Source organism: Solea senegalensis, linkage group LG5, assembly GCF_019176455.1.
Source record: "Solea senegalensis isolate Sse05_10M linkage group LG5, IFAPA_SoseM_1, whole genome shotgun sequence".
NCBI lineage: Eukaryota > Metazoa > Chordata > Actinopteri > Pleuronectiformes > Soleidae > Solea > Solea senegalensis.
The window spans coordinates 4264153-4286115 of record NC_058025.1 but is presented as its reverse complement, the minus strand read 5'-3'; the positions used below and the strand labels follow the sequence as shown (position 1 = coordinate 4286115).

The 21963-nt window shown below is 43.2% G+C and overlaps 1 protein-coding gene across 1 annotated transcript; it reads left to right on the top strand.

Annotated features, from left to right (window-relative positions):
* Positions 1–19552: 19552 nt before the first annotated feature.
* LOC122769417 (piggyBac transposable element-derived protein 4-like) lies at positions 19553–21643 on the top strand. Its single transcript, XM_044025937.1, has 2 exons — positions 19553–19738; positions 19841–21643. The coding sequence occupies exons 1-2, from the start codon at positions 19553–19555 to the stop codon at positions 21641–21643; spliced, it is 1989 nt and encodes a 662-aa protein (XP_043881872.1).
* Positions 21644–21963: the final 320 nt, after the last annotated feature.

Below are 21963 nucleotides of genomic sequence, written 5' to 3'. Positions count from 1 at the left end.
TCGCTGTTATCAGGCAGTGACGCAGATACAGATAGCGACACACGAGGAGCAGGAAGCTCTCAGTCCTCCGCGTCTATCTCGAGGACCAGAGATACAGGTCGGCTGCAGGGACTCCACTGGGCCGGCGAGGCGAGCCAATGTCTTTAGGTGTTGATGAAAGGAGAATGCTGGAGTAGAAGACCTGGAGTCACTTAGCTTGAGCAGATGAAAGCAGCTTCTATCAGTGGTCCCAAGTACACGCAGAGACAGGGATTGTCCTGATTATTCACACAAAAAGTAACAGAATCCCGAGCTAAACTTAGGGGTCATTTAGGGACGAAACTCCGCAAAGTATTTGTTTTTATTTTGGGTCAAAGTAATTATGCTTAACCTCCCTTAAATGGTGGGCACAATCGTTAAACAATAACAGAGAAGATCTGGCAGCAGCTCGGTGCCTGCATGCCTAAAACAACATTTGGACTGTTCCCGCTGTTTCTAAAGTGGCTTAATACATGTCCTGATTTCTGTGTTTGAGTTGGCTAATCAACATTTACTCAAGCTGATGCCATATGGCAATCGACAAAGAAAACTCCTTTTTTTCTCTCGCTCTCTCTCTCTCAGCGTATCTGAAGTCCTTTGTTCATGTGTAGGCCTGTTGATCATTACCTCCATTCTCGGTTTTTGCTTCTCCTGTAACTCCGGGAAAAGGCTGCAACACTTTTTTTTTAACTCGGTATAAATCGATTTTCTTTGTCCTCATGAAGCAGTGCAGTATGACGATGCTACTGTACCGTCCTTGAAGGAGGTTAAAAAACGACTCGGACAATTGGAGTGAACTGATTGTTGCCAAGAACTGATGTCCCTTAGCATTTTGGTTTATTGGAACACTGAATTTCCCCAGTGTGGGATCAATAAAGTCTAATCTAATCTAACCTAATCTATTTTTTTAATTAAAAAGATTAAAAAAAGAAGAAAAGAAAAAATACAGGCCCTGAAGGTTTTGAAACATCACTTTCAAAAACCAGGAAGTTTGATGTTTGGTGTGTATTATAAATATCAAGCAGTCTTCTGTTCTTTCTGCTCGAGGGTTCAACATGTTGCGTGTTTAAGGATTCTGCAGATTTATTTCAAACCTCGAACATCAACTGAGCATTTTCACCCATTGAACATTGAACTGCCGCTCACTGGATATTGTCTCTTATTTGGACCGTTCTCTGAGATGATGTGATGTGTGTGAAAATCAGCATTGGACTGGATGTGTGTTATGTAGTTGAACAGGTGTACCTAATAAAGTGGCTGGTACGTGTTCAGTCGTCTTCATAACTGACACGCACACCCACCATGAGCCTGAAACGGGGCCATTTTAAATCCAGCAATACCAATTTAAAGGGCTGTTTCACCCATTTTTTTCTCCACTTGGTCAAATGAAGAATAAAAAACTTCAAAATCATTATGATGCTGTTGTGTGCGTTTGTTTTTTTCAGGTCTTTTACTCAGTAAACCGTCTCGGGCTTTTTATTTATAAGGACGTGACGTTGCCTTTTTGTCAGTTTTATTTATTTTTTCAGGCCCAACTTCCTCTGTGAAATGAGACGTGTAAATGTTAGATCAACTGACTCATGATCAAATAACATTTATCTCTGAAAAAAACAGAATATTTTATGCACAATACATTTACATGAATAATAATAACAGGGTCATTTTTTTAGGTTGGATGCTGAACGAGAGGTTTTATCTCTGACTGACACAATGCACTAATTCAGTTTAATTTGCAGATTATTGGAAATGGAAAACAAGCCAATTCACTTCCCTCAGATTGTGGATCTTAAATCAAAAGAAATTTACACCCAGACAAAACCCAATGCCCAAGATTATTCCAGTATTCCATGTATTAATTAGTCATTTTAAGCAGTGTAACTAAACTTAAAGTAAATCCATAGTCACATTTGCAATAATTCATATCTTAAAGACGTATAAATAACCATCCATTGACTCCTCTCCCCTCCTTTAATGGTGCGGTCGTGCTTCGTGCAGTCGTTTCCTAACAACTTCAAAGGCAAATCAGGCCAATAAATTGTCAGCCGTCTCCCGCTGTGAACCGGGAAAATAAAACGTCCAAGCAGAATTTGACCCCTCACGTTTTCAGCAGAGCCCGTTTGAAGCGCTGCACTGACTCTGCCCGACGAGGGAACGAGGGGAACAAAATCTGCATAAGAGAGAGACATAATGACAGGGAGATGTAGAAGTAGAAAGAGAGGGAAGCGTTCAATAAACCAGAGGAGGGCATTCGTCCTGTGTCTCGGCGATCGACTTCCCCAACGACTCCATATGTTCCTCTTTGGCTCGTGTTTTCATTTAAAACCCTGTGGCTTCTTGGTTTACGGATACCTTGGAGGGCGACTGCTCTTTTGTGGCCGCGCGCTGTTTCAGCCACTAACCCACACTCCTCTGTAGTCACAGAGGATAACAGAGGCCGCAGTATGACAGATCTGACAAAACGTTTGACATCATGTTCAGCCTCTGAAGCCTTTGTTCCGTCTGCACTTCCTCATTAGCATCATGCGACGTTTGTTTCCTTCTCTCGGGGGAACAAACAAGAAGGAAAACATTGGCCAAATCAAAGGCACCAATATCCCCCATGAGTGAGTGTGTGGGTGTGTGTGTGAGGCACGTCTGCACATTATAACGGACACGGGATAGTTTAAGCCACGTTCTATATTAGCGTCGTCCTTCTAGGTCACGCTAATGCTTCCCACATGTCGTCTTTTACCAGATATTTAATGGTAACAAGAGAAATTTTTAGACTTATTCCTGTCAGACAGCTCCCCATGGTTGCAGAAACTGGGGCGCTGCGTGTCTCCTTTGAAGGCGGCGTTCGCCGGTCTATTATCTGTGCCGCGCTCATTAGCCCGAGGCGGGAGCTGTCTCCGCGTAACAAGGCCATTCCACAGAGCTGGAAGAGCCCCGAGGTCAGTGCCAGTGGAGATTTGTCTGCACGTGAAGCTACTGGGGTCTGAGTTAAAGGTCCAGTGCGTGACATTTAGGAGGCTTTGTAGCGTAGAAACCAGAGAGTAGTGGACGTGGTTTTGTGGTTTGAAAAGTGAAGCCTATAGGAAGTGGGATGGAAGTAGTAGTTAGCAAAACAGGGGGCAACTCTGTTTGAATGGAAGTCAATGGGAAAATGACCATACTTCTTATTTAAAGGGCCACTTCACCTAAAAAAAATTTTTTCAGTTTTTTTACTAATTTCCAGAGATAAACGTGTTCCCACAACAGGAAAAAAAAAAATGGATGAAACCACCCTTTAATTCAAGATGTAAGCACATTTTCCTGAGGAGTTAATGGTCCTAATTGCTAGTTTCTTCAGTGGAACATGATGTCAATATTGAAAACACATAATCATGGACACCAGTGTGATTGACAAGGTCCATGATACCGATAATATCACGATAATCAATATATTGCAAGACAATCATACAGCGATACTTGACGATATCGGTCTAACTGTTAACTTTCACGTAGTTTTCCCTCATTCATTTGAGCAGCGCCACCTTGAGGAGACAGGAAATAGCGACACCCGGCAAATGCTTCACAACAGGGGGTTTGTTTTGGAACCCGAAAACTTTGTCCATGTAAACAAGCCATAAATATCATAGAGTTTGTATAAATGTACATAATAAACGTGCTTTAGGCAAAAGTCTTGCCTAACGGAGGCACAGAGTGAAGCTGAAACTGAATTACGTACTTTTCTGGTATGTGAAGACCACCGTAGTTCCCTGACTCACACTTCATCCTTACACACTGACCGGACCTTTAATTACAGTGATGAGTTAAAATGAGAAAACGGTGACAGCAAAGGTTTGATTATTTATTTATTTTGGCTCTCATCTCTGGGATTCACTGTCCGATCATCTGTATATCGTCGTATTTCTTTTGTTCTTTTCTTCTGGCAGTGTCGCAAGGTGACGACTGATCAAGCTTTTTTTATTCGATGGTAATTTTTAAAGATGAGTTGCATCAAAGGTCAGGAAGTAGTCATGTTCTGAGGAAAATGAATAATCCCTAACATTCGCAATCATGACCGTAACCAGATCTCCACTTGTCTGCAGATGTGCGGAACAGTCTGATGAACACACATACGCATATGACAATGAGCTACTTTCAATAAGGAGAAAACGGACGGTGTCACCAGTTAGTGCCTGTAATGTGAGTGTCTGACAACAAAAGCAGGCAAAGTGGTAAAAGTTCATTCATTCATTGGAATCAGAACCTCATAATTCTGGGCCCTTTACGAATCGATGACACTTTTATTCAGAGTATGATTCCCAAAACCTTTTTTCTTCTTTTTTTCCCCCATGTCAGTATTCCCGTGAGTCCTGAGGTGTGAAGTGACCGTGACTATCGGATCATTATTGAAGTCCTCGATCACTTCCAGGAACATCACTGACTTGTTTCCATTCTGGCAGAGGCGGTGGTCACCCCGAGTCCAGCGGGCAGGGTTTCCAGATGTGTCCCGGGACACGCGGTGCTTTACTTTACTTCATCTCTCTGTCTCTCTCTCTCGGAGCTGCCATAGGAACCAGAGAAGTTGATGGAACAACACGCCTGCGACTGCACAGCTGATGAAGAACAGTCAACGTCAGACGTCAGAGTCCCTGAGCAAAGTGTGACCGCTCCAACACAGTCCATGTACTTGTATACAGGCATCTAGACTCTCATTTGCACAACCACATGTGTATATTTTAACATTTAAGGGTTAAATCATCTACGCTTTTATTCATTGTGTATCTTCTCTATTTTATATTTTCCTTATATGATGGTATTCGCTAGAGACATACAGGAGGGATTTGTTTACATCTTCTTATCTCTCTTGCGTGACATCTGAATCTTACAGTAACATCTGCGTCCTTTCTTCTTTTTTTTAAAAAACATCTGTCCACATTTGACATCATGCTGCTGATGACTAATGATTGAATTAAGAGCGCTGGCTGCATAACACTTGAATCACAACCCCGGGCCACCTGCAAGTTGGAAATTAGGTTATGATAACTTAATAATCACCATTTTTCGAGAGACATGCTCAGGCAAGACACAGTAAGGCCTTTGTCCCGGCACATGCAAATTTGCCTCAGACATGACTGAATGGATTCTGTGTCGCAGTCACTTTGCATCACACGTAGCATCATGAGGGCGGCAGTGAGACCCCTTTTCTCCCCCCTCATGACTCTAATCACCATATTTGGACGATAATCCTTCTTTGCCTTTTAACAAAAGCCACAAAGGTCACGGTTATGTTTGTTTTTAAAGCATGATTGTCCAATGTTTTCACACGAATATGAAAAGATAACGTTTCTAAGACCTATATCTTATCAACCCTTTAAAACCTGCCGTCTATGATCTGATACCTGTATTCTGCCCCCTAGTCAAAATGGCTTCTCTCATTAAATCGTCCACACACTTTTGGCAGGAAAGTCTTTGCTAATTTTCAATAAATATGGTCTGTGCTCAAACAATGCATATAACTGTAAAGTTGTGTTAAAAATCTCATAATTACGACTTTTTATCTCATCATTTTGACTTTTTATCTCATTATAACTTTTTATCTCATCATTTTGACTTTTTATCTCATCATTTGACTTTTTCATCATTTTGACTTATCTCATCATTTTGACTTTTTATCTCATAATTATGACTTTTTATCTCATAATTATGACTTTTACATCATTTTATCTCATCATTATGACTTTTTATCTCATAACTGACTTTTATCTCATCATTTTGACTTTTATCTCATAACTGACTTTTTATCTCATCATTATGACTTTATATCATCATTATGACTTTATATCTCATCATTTTGACTTTTTATCTCATCATTTTTGACTTTTTATCTCATCATTTTGACTTTTTATCTCATAACTGACTTTTTATCTCATCATTATGACTTTATATCATCATTATGACTTTATATCTCATCATTTTGACTTTTTATCTCATCATTTTGATCATTTTTATCTTTTACTAACTGACTTTTTATCTCATCATTTTTACTTTTTATCTCATAACTGACCTTTTATCTCATAATTTCTACTTTTTATCTCATAATTATGACTATTTAGCTCATAATTATGACTTTTTATCTCATAATTATGACCTTTTATCTCATAATTATGACCTTTTATCTCATAATTTCTACTTTTTATCTCATAATTATGACTATTTAGCTCATAATTATGACTTTTTATCTCATAATTTCAACTTGCTATAAACATCTCAGTTGCAGAACTATTGGATTTTCTGACTCTAAAACAGCTGTCGCAAGAACAAAGACAAGCAAACTAATTAAGAAAGCAGCCCGTTGTAGTAACGTTTGAGTCAAACATATACGGCGCACCATTCTTTTCTGATGACACGTATGACGACAGAGCTGCAGTTTCACACGTCTTTCCAACGCAAACACGCCAATTAGCTGGAAATCCTCTCACATGCCCATTAGAGTCACCCTGAGTGGGTGTAACCTCAGAGCTGAGAAATCAAAACAGACTAATCTGTTGCATCAGTGCTGTCGAGCAACAATGCGACGGGTCCGCGGGGATTTGGATCATTAGCGTCTACGCTGGACTCATGAAAAACCTGAGCAGAACAATCCATGTTTCCAATTACACCCCGAGTGTGTGTTGCTTATGTTTATTGATTGTACCAACCACATTTTTGGCACGCACACGTTCAACTTGGAGTTAGTCTCTTTTGGCCAAACAGTCTGAACCACAGCTCTCTCTCTCTCTCTCCACTGAGCTACAACACTGTCCTGCTTTGCTGGAGCTGCTTGGAGTCAGCAGGGAGGCGATGGTTACAGGCGGAGTCAGACTCGCTGAGTGAGTGGTTCGACCACTTGCGAGTCATTGTCTGGCAACGAGAGGTGTAAAAAAAATCAAATATGTGTTCCTGCGCTCGGCAGAACGTGCCCCATGAATCACTGACATGAAAAGAGAGTTCCACGGCAGCAGTGGCTTTGAAGACATAATACTCACACAACAGACAGAAGGTGAGACGCTGTGGGCGTGTTTCTCCCATTGCCTCAGGATTACATGTACTCACTCTGGCCATGTGGAAAGTACCATTATTTCAATATCAGGGTTCCCACACCTTGGTTTGACATCAAATTCAAGGACAGAATGACGGCGTCCACATTTATTGATTTGCTCTGCATCCGGACAAAGTGACTGTCCTTGGGATCTTGGTCAAAGTCGGTCTTTGTTCGTTTTCTTTGGCGAAACAGATCTTGGGAATTGTTCATTTCCCAGGCATCACGTCGTCATGTGCTGTCTCTCGCTTAACTGTTACTCGCTCGTTGTTCTGCGCGGACTCTCAGAGAGACAACGCTAGTAATTACGACTCCAAGCAACGTAAATGAACCAGATTTAGATGGATGGTGGATGAGGAGGATAAGGGTGCATTCACACCAGCTCTTCTTAATCCAACCCTCGTCCGTTTGCTTAAAAAGTATGGAGTGAATGCACTACAACGTAGGGCATTGTGGGTAAACATACCCATAAACATACGCGCGTCTAACGGAGACTATTAGGTGTGAAAACAAAACACCAAAGAACAGGAGGAACTAAGGGAGGAGGATGCTATTCAAAATAAGAAAAAGGCACAGGAAACTAAAACTAAAAGTACAAAACAAGAGCACAAAAATGATTAACAATTAACAATAATCCACACTACCAATACCATATATGGTCAGTCAATGAACAGAGACACACAGTGTCCACTGACTGAAGTTCACCTGCTGGTTTATATACAGGTGTACCTGATGAGGAGGTGAAGGACCGCGGGGCAAACCTGTCATGGTGGTAAAAAGCCAGGTCAAGCGTGGGATGCAGGCGGTGGAAGAGAGGCAGGAAGGCAGGAAGCAGGGATGGCACACACACACACAGTCATCTGGCAAAAGGAGACAGGGACATAAACCAGTAGGTGGCGTTGTAACACACAAAGGAGACATTTTCCTAAATATCAACTCAGGGCCGGCCTTGAAATGATTCAGAATATATACTTTTTTTTGTTTTTTTACAGTGTAATCACATTATAACTGAGCAAATGATTCATTCCATTGAAGCAGATATCACAATTATGTATTGTTTCAAGGCTCAAAATGAAAGCTGACAGCTTCACTTCCTCAAAGTGTTTACGTGTGCGGGGGAAACGGATTACACACAAAATCAATCTCCTCAACGGCAACTCTCAACTGTCAGATCACACAAGCAAGAGGACGACTAATCAGCCGATGTGTGAGCGCTGTTTATTTTTATTTATTTATTTCCTCAACACACACACACACACACACAAAAGTAAAACGCCATCTGGCGCATACAATGACCTCACTTCCTCTCGTCAAGCTGTCAAGTGTTCGCGCTCACACAGAAACCTGTTTATCCTGAACGCCACACGCGGTTAATAACATCGAAGCAACGCCGTATTTTTCAGCCGTGACCAAATTGTGATTATCGCTGTCGAACGATTGTTTTCACTACAAGCTGGACGGACGGGAAGTGAACTGCGCGGGTCAAAGGTCAAGTCAAACTGTTTCTCAGTATCTAAAACAACTCTGACAGAAGGAGGGTCCTTGTGCAAAATAGCCAAGATAAAAAAGGGAAGGAGAACTTTATAAAAGCAGCCTCTCGTGTACTTATAAGGAAACCGTGGAGTGTGGGTTATTGTTTCATACATGTTGCAGGGACCAGTTATTGTCGCACACAGATTGCTTCAATTCCACAGCGTTAACCACTTAAATCTGTTGTTGTCGTTCGGACAAATCTCCAAACCACCCAATTTTGTTTTGACCATGGGTGCACGAAAGACATCCGCCTCTGCTAGTGAATTCATCCAAGTTGCTTCTCCCCCACCCACCTCGGCGCTGCCTCTGTATACAAACAAACACTCCCCTGTTTTCAAATGAAGGACGTACTGTAGCGCACAAACGAACGCAACAGCTTTAAAACTGCGACGAACGCACATTATTATTCCGCAGTTTGATTATCACTCGAAATAAACTATATTACGTCATTAATCATTAAAGGTCATGTAACGCACTTATTTCTATTTATGTACAGTCCTTCACAAAAGACCAAAACACACGGCACAAAAAAACTACACAAGTACACAAACAAAGACAAAAGCATAAATAAGTAAAGAATAGAAAATTAAAAGAATAAAGAATAAAAAGCATAAAGGTGCCACCACAGTGCTGGGTACTAAAAGCCATCTTAAATAAATAAACGTTTTGATTTGAAGAAGAGGAGGAGGAGGCGAGCTTATTCCAGAGCCTGAGCGTGAAAACTGTTTATATCTTGACCTGAGCACGTCCAGCAGACGCTGGTTGGATTCATTCATTCATTGATTCATTAATTCCGAGCTTTAAAGACAAACATTAAAGGATTCAAATCATTTTTTTAAATGGACTGGAAGCCAACGGAGAGAAAAGAGGAGGTGAATCACATGATCTATATATATTATTACAGGTGCAATAAAAAAAAAAAAATGTACATTACATTTTTCACATAGGTGCAAAATTTTAATGATGTGATTGTGGTTCAGTCAGAGTGGATTAGTTTGACTCCGGATGTAGAAGCAGAAGTCAAGACACAACTTTATTTGTGTTGTGTATTAAGGTGAAATGATAAAATGATAAAAACGGCTAGATACAAGTGTCCCGGTTGACTATTCTCATCCTGAATTGAAGTCCAAGGAGAAGAGGTGAGTGTTTAAAAGCGATTTGAAAGTGTTCAGTGTTGGGGGCAGATTTCAGGCAGAAATCGCCTTTCAAGGATTTAGTCGGGATTTTGGCACCTGAAGAGGAAGAAGAGGACCGGTCTAAGCCCACATACAGAGACGGACAATAATCCAGCCGAGATGTTACTGAAAGCTTATATACACACATGAGGAGGAGGGAGACAGCGAGACACAGGGGAATCTAATGAGGGCGGGGCAGTCAATCAAGACTGGAGGGGCAGGAAGTGAAGTCATCTGAAACAAGAGGAGAGTTTTCAAAATAAAACAGGAAACGTGACCTTAAGGGGAATGTCCACGTCTCTCACACACACACACACACACACACACACACACACATCTCAAGAAAGAATCAGGGGATGATAACACTTCTATTGATCTATTGAGATTTAGAGTCAGTCCTCCTTGGGTTATCGTTTAATTTGACATTGAGGAGGTTTCTCACTCACAGATCACACAGGTACAGTAAGCCTAACTGGACTCAAAGAGCAACGAGATCTTTTTCAGAGCGCCACGTTCACGTGACATGTAAACATGGCTCCTCCTTCTTCTCCTCCTCCTCCTCCTAGTCCTGCTCAAACTTTCATAAACTCCAGTGAGGAGAAAACATATTTGTGCCCAGATGTTTGTGAGCTCAAGTGTCCACAAAGGCTCCTCTGTGCGCTCCTGCTCTCAGACATGACTCAGGCTGAGCGAGGGGAGATGATGATGATGATGATGATGAGGTCTTATAGCAACAGGCCTCCCTGCTCTTGGCCCTGACGCCACAACAGCAACAGCGAGGAGGGGAAAATCCGCGTCTCCGCTGAAGTCATGTGCATATAGACTCGTCACGCCTGGTGTCGTGCTCTCCATTTGCAGATATCTGTTACTGTGAGGAGGTGAGACGCCGCATTTGAAGGCCCGGCCCGACGTGTCATGTGGTAACTCGAAATAACTCGAGGTGACACGTTTGGAAAAAAAAAGGTGGGGAAACAAAACCCCACCTCCTTATCTGCGTTCGTCTCCTTTGAAAGACAAATCACGCGCGGCAGACTTATTCGTCACGTCTCGATGAAAGCGGTGAAAATAATCAGCTATGATTTACAGGGAGCTCGGGGGGGAAAAAAAAATCGCTCGTGTTCAGTCCAAACACTTTAAAGAGTGATGTTTCTCACTCCCGGGAAATGTTTTCCTTTTCTTTCTCGAGGTCGTGAGAATGTTTAGGTTGAGATAAAGACGTCTGTTTCATTAGTCATTTCCTCTCCAAAGAGCAGTTTTAACACGCAGAGTCTCCCTTGTCTGGCAAATTGGCTGAATCCTAATCTTTGGACGCATCTTTTACGATAAATTGTCCTCCTCCGCCCACAGTCATCCAGATTAAGCACATGGATCGTGTGAGATTAAAGTTGCAGTGCGTAACTTTTGTTGGCAAAACACTCCTCAGGAAAACAGCACTTCATAGATACAGTAGATTGATAGATAGATTTTTTTATATAGGAGGTTTTTTCCTCACGTCCCAATGTTTCTCTTGATAACAAGCACTAAAGAAATGTTTCATTTGCAAAGAGCCAACATAATCTCTGTGCATCATCCATATTTACAAAACCAATATTGGCTTTAGTGTGTCAGAATATCATTTTTGATTAATTATTGTCTTGATCTATACAAATCTTATTCTACAGACTGAAGAGAACATCTTTGTCTCTCACACATCTGCACAAATATCACACAAACTAAAATGACCATTCTCTCCGATATCGCGAATCATATCGCAATTCCTGTCAAAATAATGGCAATTACATATTTATTCAAAATCTTTCTGCATGTTCTCTTCAAAAACATGCAGATTTGGGTAAACTGGACTCTAAATTGACTGCAGGTGTGAGTTGTGGGTGGTTGTTGGCACCAAAGTCCCCAACATCTTGTTTTCCCTTGAAACCTTTCACATTATTACATGACAGGTTTACATTTTTCCTTTTTCTGCTGTGGCAACAATAGAATAACACCAGTGTGAAACGAAAAGGAGTGGTATACTCCTCCGAAACCGTTCAGAATTCACAAAAGAAAATCCATTTACCTGTCTCAAAAGGCAGGTTCAGTACAAACAAATCCAAAAGGGCAACAAAGGCTGAAGTCAATAACCGGAAACTAGATCCCAATGAATTACTAGAAAGCTGGGACAAACTGGCACAGACAGGAAAAGGAAACATCGCTTATATACACATGAGGAGGAGGGAGACAACGAGACACAGGTGAATCTAATGAGGGCGGGGCAGACAATCAAGACGGGAGGGGCAGGAAGTGAAGTCATCTGAAACAAGAGGAGAGGTACGTTTTCAAAATAAAACAGGAAACATGACAATTAAGGGGAATGTCCACGTCTCTCTCTCTCACACACACACACACACACACACATCTGAAGAAAGAATCAAGGGACGATAACAAGGTCCATGTGTGGTCACTTCTATTGATCTATTGATTTACTATATACAGAAGAGGAAAGAAAGAGATTTAGAGTCAGTCCTCCTTGGGTTATCGTTTAATTTGACATTGAGGAGGTTTCTCACACCACTGGTCAGAGGCTGATTGCTGAAATCACATCTGTATAAATCTTATTCACAAAACCAAAGAGACGCAGCGATGTTTTATCATTGTTTACAAAAAAAAAGTCATAAAAAAAGAGGCGTCGGCACCATGTTACGGGACATTGTGACCTTTTCTGATTAAGTTGTTGGAGTGACAGTCGTTTGCACGATCATAGATCATCTCGTTCGTGGTAGAACGACGTTGCTCGCTGCAAGAATTCAAGCTCTGACAAGTCAAGCTTTGGCTTCGAGAGGGAGCAGATCACATAACACGGGAATACGAGAATATTTCTTTAGAAATGTGAAAGAAAGGCTCACGCCATGTCTTGATTGCATCATTCAGGCTCCGTGGTGAGGAAATCATTTAACTGCTGCTTTTCAAGTATGTGGGAAATATGCTTTTTTCCCAAATGACTCAGGTGATATCGGTTAATGAGTGAGATCTAGATGACGTGTCTATACACGATGCTGCCGAACCAGGGAGCGGAAAACCACACTGACTTATTATTATTTTAACTGACTTTATTGTTTTGTGTTTAAAGTTGTTGGATGAACACCTTCTGCAAATCCATGAATGCAGAGTATGTAAAATGGTAAATAATCTGTAATTATATAGCACTTTTCTAGTCTCAGAGCCGCTTTATACTGTAGTTTTTTCAGTTTTCTTAGTCTTGTATAAAGTACCTAAAAGGGATACTTGAGTAAAAGTAAAAGTATGTTACCAGAAAACGACTTTTTTTATAATATGACTTAAGAAAAAGTCTTAAAGTATATGACATTTACTGTACTTAGCTATCAAAAGTCATTTTCTGATATACAATTTTTTGTATATCAGTGTGAATGGGTATGTAATTAAGGATGGGAATCGGTGTTGGTCAGTATCGGTCAAAATCACAGGATTGTATATCAGACAGATAAAAATGTAAAAATCCGATATTATACGTCGCATGTTTCACTCTGCCTGTAAAAGAAATGTAAATAAAAATCAGCCAAAGCATTTTAGCTGAGTCATGTTTGGGCTTTTTATTACGACACTGTCACGACTCAGCACAAAATGTGTTGTTAACAGCTTCATATGTTCATAAATGGTCTAAAATGACATATATCGGGCGGTCTAATATCAGTATCGGTAGATACTCGAGTATGTGATATCGGTATTGGTATCGGTCACAAACAAAGTGGTATCGTCCCATCCCTGGTATGAAAGATGTATGGTGAAAACTGTGTAAAGCAGCAAATACAGACCATAATGCCAAGTCTTCTTCTTCTGGTTTTATTTGTTAGTGACAAGTCACAAAGAGAGTTAGAGGAAATGTAGTGGCGTAAAAGTAAAAGATGCTCGAAATACAGACTAAAGTACAGATACGTGAATTTTGTAATGAAGTACAGTAACAAAGTATTTGCCCCACAAGGTGGTGAAACAACGCTGATGATCTTCCACTAGAAGATACACATGTAAATATAAAATTTGTGTTACTTACAAATCTCATCAACTATTGTGCACTACACCCATAATCATAATCTGCGGGTTGATCTTTTTTTTCCCATCCAGACCATTTGGTTGTAATTAATGTCAACATGTAAACAGTTCTGGTAATCTGGGAGACTCAAAGTCAAACACCATGATTTATTGTTAATAATAAAATCACAGCGCAATATTAAACTGCAGCGATTGGCTGCCGGCTGTGTTGCATTTTCAAAAACCGCTGCTGGCCTCGCTCACTTTCCCATGGATGCGCACAAAGGATGGCGTGAATTACTGACACATGTTTGGGGATTAGTGACACAAACTTCAAAACAATTGTTGTGTTTGTTTATTACCATCTCAAAGCGGATCTGGTCATCGCTTTTTTTGCGCAATCCCCAAGCGTGCCGTATTTTGTGGCCTTTGATGTGCAGTTGTGTGTTTGGGGCGCGGGGGGGGACCCCGCCGGTCGGTGCCGCGTCGCGTGACGTCAAAAAAACACACACCCATGTTCTGGTTCTTGCAGAATGACATTTCGCAAAAACCACAGCACGTCGTCACTGCCACTCATTCACTCACTGTCTTCCACTCCCAAATCATGAAATGCACTTTAAGTTGAAATTTGTAAAATCTCTACACCAGGGGTCTCAACCTTAAATCACCTGAGGGGGGGGCCAATGAACTTCTAGGCTGGTCAGGTGCAACAGTTTGATCTGTTTTCCGTAACATTGGTTTTCAGAAAATGTGTGTAAATACATATTTTTGCAAGTTTTATGGTATCTTATGGATACTTATGGTCCTAATCTGGGATTAGTTTTATTTTTAGTTTCATTTTAGGCAAAAATGTGCATTTAAAAAAAAAAAAAAGGCAAGTAAAAACTCTAAGTAGCATCGTAATGTTTTGTAAAAAGTATTTTTTGTGATATAAGTAAAATATAATGTCAAACAGTTTGGGTAAAAAAGAAATCAGCTGTTAAGTAGTTGTCTGCGATTTGAACTTAAAATCTTATCTTTCTCAATTTATTATCGTACACCATTTCAAAATAAAAGTGTTTGTTTCGACACAGAGCTACACATAGTTCACAAAATAATACATATTTATGATGTAAAATTAATATATAGACAAACAACAGACAGAATCAACAGTTAAATCAATAATAACATGTACAAAATTGTACTTAAAACACTAGACAAGCAGATATATAACTTAATATAGAGTGTAATATATTTAATAATGTGATATATGTCACCTAATCTATGATTATTCCATAAATATTGTTCACCGTTAATGCTGATTTCTAACAACGATTTTATAACATGATAAGTTAGTGGTGGGCCCCTTGAAATCAACTAGGGGGGCCCCTAAGTTTGAGACCTCTGCTCTACACTACAAGTACAATATGACACTGTATGTCTCTTAAACAACAACAACAACAATAATAATAATATTAATAATAATAATAATAATAACAATAATAATAATAATAATAAGGTTATTATTGTATGTTTTACGCCTGTAGGAAAAGCGTACACATTGTCATAATTAGGATACAATAAATTGAATTAAGCTTTGAACCAGAACCAGCAGAGGCCCCTGTGAATGTGTCAAGACCTGATCCAGCTGGTTCAGCACAACTGGTAAAATGAGGAACACATGTCGCCTCCTCCTCCTCCTCCTCCTCCTCCTTCTCCTCTTGTTCTTTGAATCCACAGCTCGGATGAAAACAAAGTGACACTCAGTAAGAGCGTGACTCGTCCTCCTCTCACTGTGTTCAGGCTTTTAGCTCCATCTAGTGGTTACAAGTAAGCTCTTCAGGTAATAGATAGTATCTCATGGTACATGGATGTACATACTGTATGCTCACATGTACGAGACAAATTTGCACAAACAAGCACTTGGTAAATCTTTTTTTTAACCACTAATTAAAGTTTAATTCACTTTTGCGTGCATTATTTTTACATCTATTTTACAGCACATACACGTAGAGGGAGGGGCTTATCAAGTAAAATCCAGCTCTAGAACTAAATAACGGCATGAAAAAATATCTTAACCTTATCTCGACCTCAGGGCTGATGATGTGTATGTTCTTCTCTCCCACCGCCACCAGAGGGCAGTGTGCCACTACTGCACCCTTGGAGGAAGGGAGGGAGCAACCAGGTAGGGTGAGCGTTTCTCAAGGTCAGCATCACGCATCACATGGATTACCACCGGGGGGGAGGTTCCAGGGGTTCTGTGAATGAACAGAGGACAGAGTGGAGGAAGAGTTCACGACAGGACAGCACGTTCGAGAGAGGAGAGAGAGGATGAAGGAGACGTCATCATCAAATCCGGCAGACGATTGTGCTCAAAGTACATTTTCTTTCACTTTGATCCAGGGACTGTGATTCCACCTCTGTAATTCACCAGCCTAATTATAATTTGCCTTCTTAATTCCAATCATATCTGCTCGGTGTGTGGATGCCGCTGGCAGTAGCTGGAGTCGAAAACATCACTATTAATACTCCATGACACACACACACACACACACATGCAGGTTTGCAGAGCTATTCTTCTAAGGACACTGCTTTAAACCCTAACCTTATTAGAGACCTTATGAACCCGTTCCTCTGAGATGAGGTTGTGCCTCATTATTATTGGGACCAGGTTTTGGTCTCCATGAGGACTAGTGGTGGTGATAAGGTCAGTGTTTGTGCCAGAAAACGCTCCCTAAGTGGGAATAAAAACAAGTACACACACACATAGAGAGTAGGACTGGTGCGTCCTTAGCAGAGGCTGCAGTGTTTGCACCATTTGCTCACACATACACACAAAAACCATCTCTGAACTCATCCTGTGTATGAGTTAAGCTAACTCAGCCGCACACACACACACGGATAACCACACACGCACACACTGTGGACGCCTGAGCCCCCATTGGTCGGCGTCTCTCCACCCCACCGCGGGAGTCTCTGAGGGGTCTGCTGCTGCTGCTGCTGCTGCAGTACTCTACTCCAGGGGCCTGGAAACGCTGGAGTGAGCCTTTTTTTACTTCTATTTTTGGGGCTGGATACGGAAGGTCCACAGCCTCCCTCGCTCATTTTCCACTGTTCCCCCACTCCAACATACTGGTGGTTCCCAGTGTAGGCTGTGCATGTGCAGCAGTCTCACTCACTTCTCCCTATCTGTGCAGATAGAAACAGCAGCGAGGCCTGAAGCTCACACAGGCAATATGATACCGCCGAGAATCCGTGCAATAAGCCGGTGAGGAAGGACGCATAAATCGTTCCTGCACTGCAGGGCCCAGGGGCAGCAACCCCCGGTGCTCGGCCAGCCATGTTTACTCAGGCCATGGAGCTATGAGAATTTGGAAATGACCTCCTCTGAAGCCAACAACCCCCCCATGCAAGAAGAAGACATTTGACTTTTCTCCTTCTGTAATGATAAAAACGATGGCCTTCATTTACTGATACGTCTTCTTGCTGAGGTGAAACTAACCAAAAATGCTGTTTATGTACAGTTGATGACACTGAGTCGATTCAAGTAACAAGACAATGAAGGACAGTGGATCTTGTCCCAAATCACGTGTGATTTCAAACTCTCGTAACCTGTAAAACACAAACATATAAGCAGAATAAGAGTTGACAACAGTCCAGGTGATGTGAATCAGAAACAAATATCGCATACGTTCTCCCGTACGCTGTAAATCTACAGTTCATCCCAATAATGTGTAATCATAACGCATCCTTAAAGCTGCAGTGTGTAACTTTCAAATTAGTTCACGCTGCGCTCTAAAGCCGAGACTCTCTCTGTTTGTGTTTCTCAGTATAACTTTGTTTAAATCTTAAATCTAACAGTAGCTTTACTTGGGTGGGCGTGGTGTAGGCTGTGCCCAAAGGCCGGGTCAGCAAGATGCCGCACCCACAACGACATCGGGTGCAAAGGGTGCAAAAATATCAGCAACACTGCACGAGTAAAGCCGGGCTTGGAGTCGCCATCTGGAACTCATTCCCCCAAGTTTTCCCCCGTCAACAAGTGACAAAACAGCGACTCCAAGCCTGTGTCTGCTTACTTACGGCCCCTTGAGCCGTCACTCCAAAGCTCAGTAGCCAATCAGCAGGCAGATTCCTAAGACCCGCCCACGGTCAGAATCGTAAAAAAAACAAAAAACCACGGCACTAAGAACAGGTGAAGGAGTCGGAGGAAACAGAATTCCGACCATTGCAAACAAAAAGTGTATTTTCAAACAAATGAAGTAGAATATTTTTTTAACGATTAAATCCACATTTTATTTGCAATTTGTGTATTTTGATTTTGTGGTTCATTTTTTTAAGTGTTGCTTGCGTCGTGAAAAGTGAGCGTGAGTTTGAAAATACTGACACAAATCTAATTCCATAGCGGTCGTTCCATTCTTCCTTGCCCCGCCCACTCCTGCACTGCTGCTGTATACACACACAAACGCTCCCTCAGTCAACAGTAATGCTTACAAATCGTTCTCTGTGTTTAACAACAGAATTAATAAACGTCATCCTCAAAGGTTACTTACCGCAGCTTTAAAGTTGCACAACAATGACAAAAATTGGGGGGAAAAAACGTCTCGTCCCACGTCACATGTAATTTAGAGCTGGAGGAGAACTGCCAATAATCATTAATAGCGCTTATGTATATGTAATAGAGTTGCACACAGTGTCAAAACACTCGCGTTGTGATGCGTATACCACCAAAATCGTGGTATTTCTTCTTCGGGTCATAACCTACTGTACATATCATCATTTCTGACTCACACACACACACACGCAGCCAAAAACAACCTTCACAATCCAGGTAAATAATAACTGAACGTTCACAACCTGCACTGGATCGATCACTCACTCCATCATCATCATCATCATGGAGAACTCTTCAAACTCACTTCTGGAGTAAAAAAAACACACACACACACACAAGAGTATCTGCCCACATTCATAAAATGGAGGGAGGTCCCTAATTCCACAATAGCCTATAGGGCTTCAGATTCATGTAGGAACCTGTCAGAGGGAAGAAGCATGTTTATGAATGAACAAGCTACTTTCTCTGCCCCAGTTCACTGTCTCTCTATGTGTGTGTGTGTGTGTGTGTGTGTAGCAGGGGGGGGATGAATAGGGACTCCTGTGTGATGTGGCAACAACATCCATCACTGCACTTTAACCACATTGTGTGCATTTCTTTTTTTTTTTTACACATTCATAAAAGAGGTGGTAATAATAATAATAACAATAATAATAATAAAGTTAAAAGAGCAGAGATGTGTGAAAGGAATATATAGGATTATAAGTTAAAAATGACAGTGTTATAGCTGATGTGGTTTTGATGTTGTTTGGTTTTTTTTGTTGTTGTGGGGGGGCTTTTTACACAGCAGCAGCGGCCTCAGAAGATGGGTATCCGGCATATTGATAGTGGTGAATGCCAGCGGGCATTTGAACAGCGAGCGGCCATCTGCCAGCCGAGCGAACTAGCAACCCCACCAGCTGCAGTCGCAAAACGCCCTACAAAGCAGGACATGCATGCAGCTTCTGACGTCTGCGGCCACACTGCGCTACAAAGACCAGAAAAGCCCAGGAGCGGAAACAATGAGAATCCAGCTCGGCGACGCCGCATTGGGTCCGCGACCAGCAAGTTTTCGAGAAGAAGCCGCAGTTTAGTGCACGTCGGGTCATTTCGGATGAGCGATTTCTGCGATTAAACCGGGGGAAATATACACACAAAACTCATGCAGGGGCACTTTAATATCCCGACATGGCGACGGCAAGAAAAGGGAGAGAGCTTTTTACTATTTTGGAAACTAGCGCGGACGCAGAAAGTGGCACGCCGTGTGACAGCCACGACTCCCCGCTTAATCTGTCCGCCGATCATGTGAAGTGGTTCGAAATTCCGTACAGAAAGCCAGACTCGGACGAGGAAGGCGACGGAGTGCGGGAGGAAGTGGAGGAAGAAGAAGAGGAGGAGGAGGTGGTGGTGGAGGAGGACGACGACGACGACGCGGAGAATGGATTCACGAGCTCAGCCGCCGCCGCCGCGGAGGAGACAGCGGACGCGGCCAACTTGATCACAGGAGGCGGCTGCAACATAATTTTGGTGACTGGTAGCAATGGGATCAAGCACGACGAGGAGGAGTACGCGGAGGACTGTTATTATTCCACCTCCACCAACTGCTCCGACGCCACCTCACACGATTCGGATATTGATTTCTCTGATGTGGAGGAGGAGGAGGAGGAGCAGCGCAGGAGTCTGTTCAGCCTCGGCGACGACCTGGACGAGGACTGCACCGCTCCCGACTTCTGGGGCGAGCCGGACCAGGTGATCTCTATCGAGCCCTTCTGTGCTGTCAGCGGCCCTCAGCACTCGCTGGGGGACGATGCTGACACCCGTGACTATTTCCGGATACTCTTTCCAGATTCTCTTTTTGAACACATGGTGGAACAAACAAACAATTACGCCCTCTATCGGCAAAGGAGGAGTGGGAAGTCAGACCCCCACTGGCACCCCACTGATGTCAGGGAGATGAGAGCTTATGTGGGTCTGAACATCCTCATGGGCATCAACCAGCTCCCTGACACGGGCATGTACTGGGCCAGCGACATTTTCATAGGCAATGCAGGTTTTAAAAAGACAATGACGGCCAGACGCTTCGAGAAGCTCACCCAGTACCTGCAGCTGTGCGACCGCGAGTCCGAGCCGGTGCGGGGCGAGCGCGGCTACGACGGCCTCTTCAAGATACGGCCTCTCCTCGACGTGGTGGAGAACACCATGTGGGACGCGTACGCGCCCAACCGCTGTTTGACCGTGGACCGGTGTGCCGTCGCCACGAAGGGACGCTTCTCCTCCACGCAGTACATGCCCTCCAAGCCCCTGAAGAAGGGGCTGACGGTGTGGATGCTGTGTGACTCGCGCTCAGGCTACTGCCACCGCGCCAAGATCTACGTCGGCAAGGCCGGCGGGGACGAATCGGCGGCCTTCCTGGGCTACAGGGTCGTGACCTCGCTGGTGCGCGGCCTCGAGGGCCAGTACCACCATCTCTTCATGGACAGCTTCTTCACCTCCGTGCCTCTCCTCCAGAGGCTGCTGAGGGACGGCCTGTACGCCTGTGGGCCCACACATCCGGGGCGCAAAGGTTACCCGGAGGTCCTCAGGCCGCGTAATGTCGGGAAGCTGTCCCAGGGGGAGTTCTACCAGTGCCAGCGCGGCAACCTGGTCGCCACCGTGACACGGGACGCCAAGACGGTCAGCTGCCTCTCCACCAATTCCGCTCCGGGGATTGTCGGTATCAGTCCGGACCGGCGGCAGCAGCACGAGACGGACGGGGAGGGCGAGAGCGACAGCATGGACAGCACCAGTCTGTCCTTCGGCGTGCCCCGACCTTTGCCCCTGCTGCTGTACCAGGAGAACATGAGGGGAGTGGACCTGTGTGACCAGCTGAGGGAGTGCTACCAGGTGGGCAGGCCGTGTAAGAAGTGGTGGCGCTACTTCCTGTGGTTCTACGTCAACCTGTGCATCGTCAACGCCTACATCGTCCTGCGTGAGAGCCGCGGGGGCAGCCCGCCCGCGGGCTTCAACGGGAAGCAGTTCACCCAGCGGCACTTCCGCGTGCGCCTGGCACAGCAGCTCATCGGAGACTACCAGGGGGCGCGGGGCATGGAGCGGGCGGCGCGCAAGAGACACGCCGATTCACCCATAGAGTACGGACACCGCCTGGAGCGCATGTCCGAGCGCTCGCGCCGGTGCAGGAACTGCACCAACAAGGGACTGCGGCACGAGAGCGTGTTCGGCTGCAAGATATGCAATGTCCACCTATGCAGGGGAGGCTGCTTCTCTGAGTTTCATAAATGAGACTGAAGTGTTTTTAAACGTGTCCTTTGTGTAATCGAGCTATTTGTGTCAAAGGATGTTTTTTTTTTTGTTTTTTTTTAAAAGAATCAGTTTGTAAATCCAAAGGTCACCACTGCAAGTGCTTCACATTATCCATTACACTTTACGTAGAGCTAGTTTTAGGATTAGGAGATATTACTGCACGTACCGATAGATGAAAACAAACGGTAGATTATTTCACTATAGAATGTTTGGGCACCATGCTGTCTGTTAAAAAAAAACAAAAACTGATGGACCTGCCTCGTGTCACTTTTTATATGTTTAAAATATGTTAAGGATTT

What these genes read in the sequence shown, in the direction of transcription:
- LOC122769417 (XM_044025937.1), top strand. Translation starts at nt 19,553, where the DNA reads ATGGCGACGGCAAGAAAAGGGAGAGAGCTTTTTACTATTTTGGAAACT. An exon ending in GCGACGGAGTGCGGGAGGAA is followed by an intron (nt 19,739 to 19,840) that starts GTGGAGGAAGAA and finishes GCCGCGGAGGAG; the next exon opens with ACAGCGGACGCGGCCAACTT.